We start from the raw sequence: 2238 nt of genomic DNA, 5'->3' as shown, positions 1-2238 counted from the left end.
TAAAAACCTTATAGCTAACATTATTCTTAATAGTTAAAGACTGAATGCTTTCTTCCTAAATTCAGGAGCAAGATAAATACATCCATGTCACCACTCTTAGTGGTAGAAATTTTAACCAGTTCATTAAGGCAAAAAGAGAAAGAGAAGGAAGGAAGGAAGGAAGGAAGGAAGGAAGGAAGGAAGGAAGGAAGGAAGGAAGGAAGGAAGGGAGGGAGGGAGGGAGGGAGGGAGGGAGGGAGGGAGGGAAAACAGCTTAGAAAGGAATAAATAAAACTTTCCCTATTTGCTGTGACATGATGTTATGTGTAGAACATACTTGAGAATCAACAAAAAAACAGAACTAAGTGAATTCAGCCATGTTACAGGATACAAAAATAGATAGACACCAAAAATTTTAAATATCACTTACAATCATTCAAGAGAGAATGAAATAGGGGTACATATAACAAAACATGCATTCAGAAACTGCAATAATCTGGTGAAAGAAATCAAAGAAAATCGCAATAAATGGAGAGACATACTGAATTCATAGGTTGGAAAACTCCGCATAGACAAAGGTGAATTCCTATAAATTGATATGCAAGTTTACAATAATTCCTATCAAAATCTTTGCAAGAAAAGATTAGTATAGAAAGGCAAAGGAACTAGAACAGCTAAAAGAATTCTGAAAAAAATAAATAATTTTTTAAAAATTTATTTATGATAGTCACACAGAGAGAGAGAGAGGCAGAGACACAGGCAGAGAGAGAAGCAGGCTCCATGCACCGGGAGCCGATGTGGGATTCGATCCCGGGTCTCCAGGATCGCACCCTGCGACAAAGGCAGGCGCCAAACCGCTGCGCCACCCAGGGATCCCCCCAAAAAAAAAACAAATAAAATGGGGGAGTTCCCTTTCCTGATTTCAAGATCATATACTTACAGCAATCAAAACTGTGTGTAACAAAAGAGAGAATTACAAAATAGGCTCATGAATATGCCCAACTGATATTTGACAAAGTTGCAAAAGCAGTGCAGTGAAAGAATGAAATCTTTGCTAAAACATGAATACCCATAGGCCAAGTATAAATAAATAAGTAAATCTCTGTTAAGTCTCACACCTTGTAAAAAAAAAAAAATTAGCCAAAATGAGTCATGTTCATAATGTGTCAAACAGAAAACTATCTATAGAACATTGGAGGGTATAATAAATATTTTTAAAGGTTTTATTTATTTATTCATTAGAGACATCCATTCCCCTGCTTTTTTTTTTTTTTTTTTTTTTTTTTTTGTAAGTTTAAATCCTTGAGGGGTACAGTATCACGTGGATTCTGTGGCCAATAGCTTTCACAGGAAGGTTGCTTCGGAATTTGGCACGAACCATGCGGCTGTTTCCATGAGCACGAGTTACTTTTCCCCAGATTACTCTGGTTTTGCTTGGTTTGCCACCAGGAGTTACTGTGTTGTTCTTTGCTTTGTAGACATAAGCACATCGCTTGCCGAGATAGAACTGTTTCATCTCAAGCATAAACACCTTCGATCTTAAGTAGAGCTGTGTGCTCCCTCTGGTTCCGGAGACCCCATTTATAGGCGGCAAAAATGGCCTTGGACCAAAGCCTTCCAGAGAGAGGCAGAGACACAGGCAGAGGGAGAAGCAGCCTCCCTGCAGGAGCTTGATATGGGACTCGATTCCAGATCTCCAGGATCATGTCCTGAGCCGAAGGCAGATGCTCAACCACTGCGCCACCCAGGCATCCCTTATAATAAATATTTTTGTTGCATCTTTAGTCTTGGATTAAGGGGGGTTGCTATGCTTATCCACAAGAACTACATAAAGAATATTTAATTCAGGTAGTAAATATTATACCAGAAATAAAAAAACTTAGAATAATTAAAGTAAGATATGCAATGTTATATACACTGATTTAAGATTTATTTAGAATTTGAAAATTAGTGTTTTGGACAATTGAGAATTCTCTTTTGAATTCTACATGGCACTAAACAATTTAACTGACAGTGTGGTCCCTGACCAGGTACAGAAACTAGGCGTATACAATATTTTTGGTTCTTTTTTTTTTAATGTCAGTGATCAATAAATTAAAAATAAAATGAAATTACACTTTTTGTAAGTCTGAGGCAGGAGGCTTTAGCTAGAATTTAACTGTTCATATGAACATATTATCTCTGACATGTGGAAATTTGTTTCTTTATCATTAGGAATTATCTGCTTTAAAAAAGATGAGTGAAAGGCACCTGCCTGGG

The 2238-nt window shown here is 37.1% G+C and overlaps 1 protein-coding gene across 1 annotated transcript; it reads right to left on the bottom strand.

The window, feature by feature from the left end:
* Nucleotides 1–1273: 1273 nt before the first annotated feature.
* LOC106557609 (60S ribosomal protein L35a-like) lies at nucleotides 1274–1601 on the bottom strand (the record flags this gene model as incomplete). Its single annotated transcript, XM_038571346.1, is given in 2 exon segments — nucleotides 1274–1487; nucleotides 1489–1601. Coding segments are annotated over 2 exon segments (327 nt in total), but the record flags the coding sequence as incomplete, so codon positions are not given.
* Nucleotides 1602–2238: the final 637 nt, after the last annotated feature.

The sequence above is a fragment of the Canis lupus genome, chromosome 23 (genome assembly GCF_011100685.1).
Source record: "Canis lupus familiaris isolate Mischka breed German Shepherd chromosome 23, alternate assembly UU_Cfam_GSD_1.0, whole genome shotgun sequence".
Classification (NCBI taxonomy): Eukaryota; Metazoa; Chordata; class Mammalia; order Carnivora; family Canidae; genus Canis; species Canis lupus.
The sequence above is the reverse complement of the archived record's forward strand: the minus strand, read 5'-3'. Positions and strand labels throughout refer to the sequence as shown.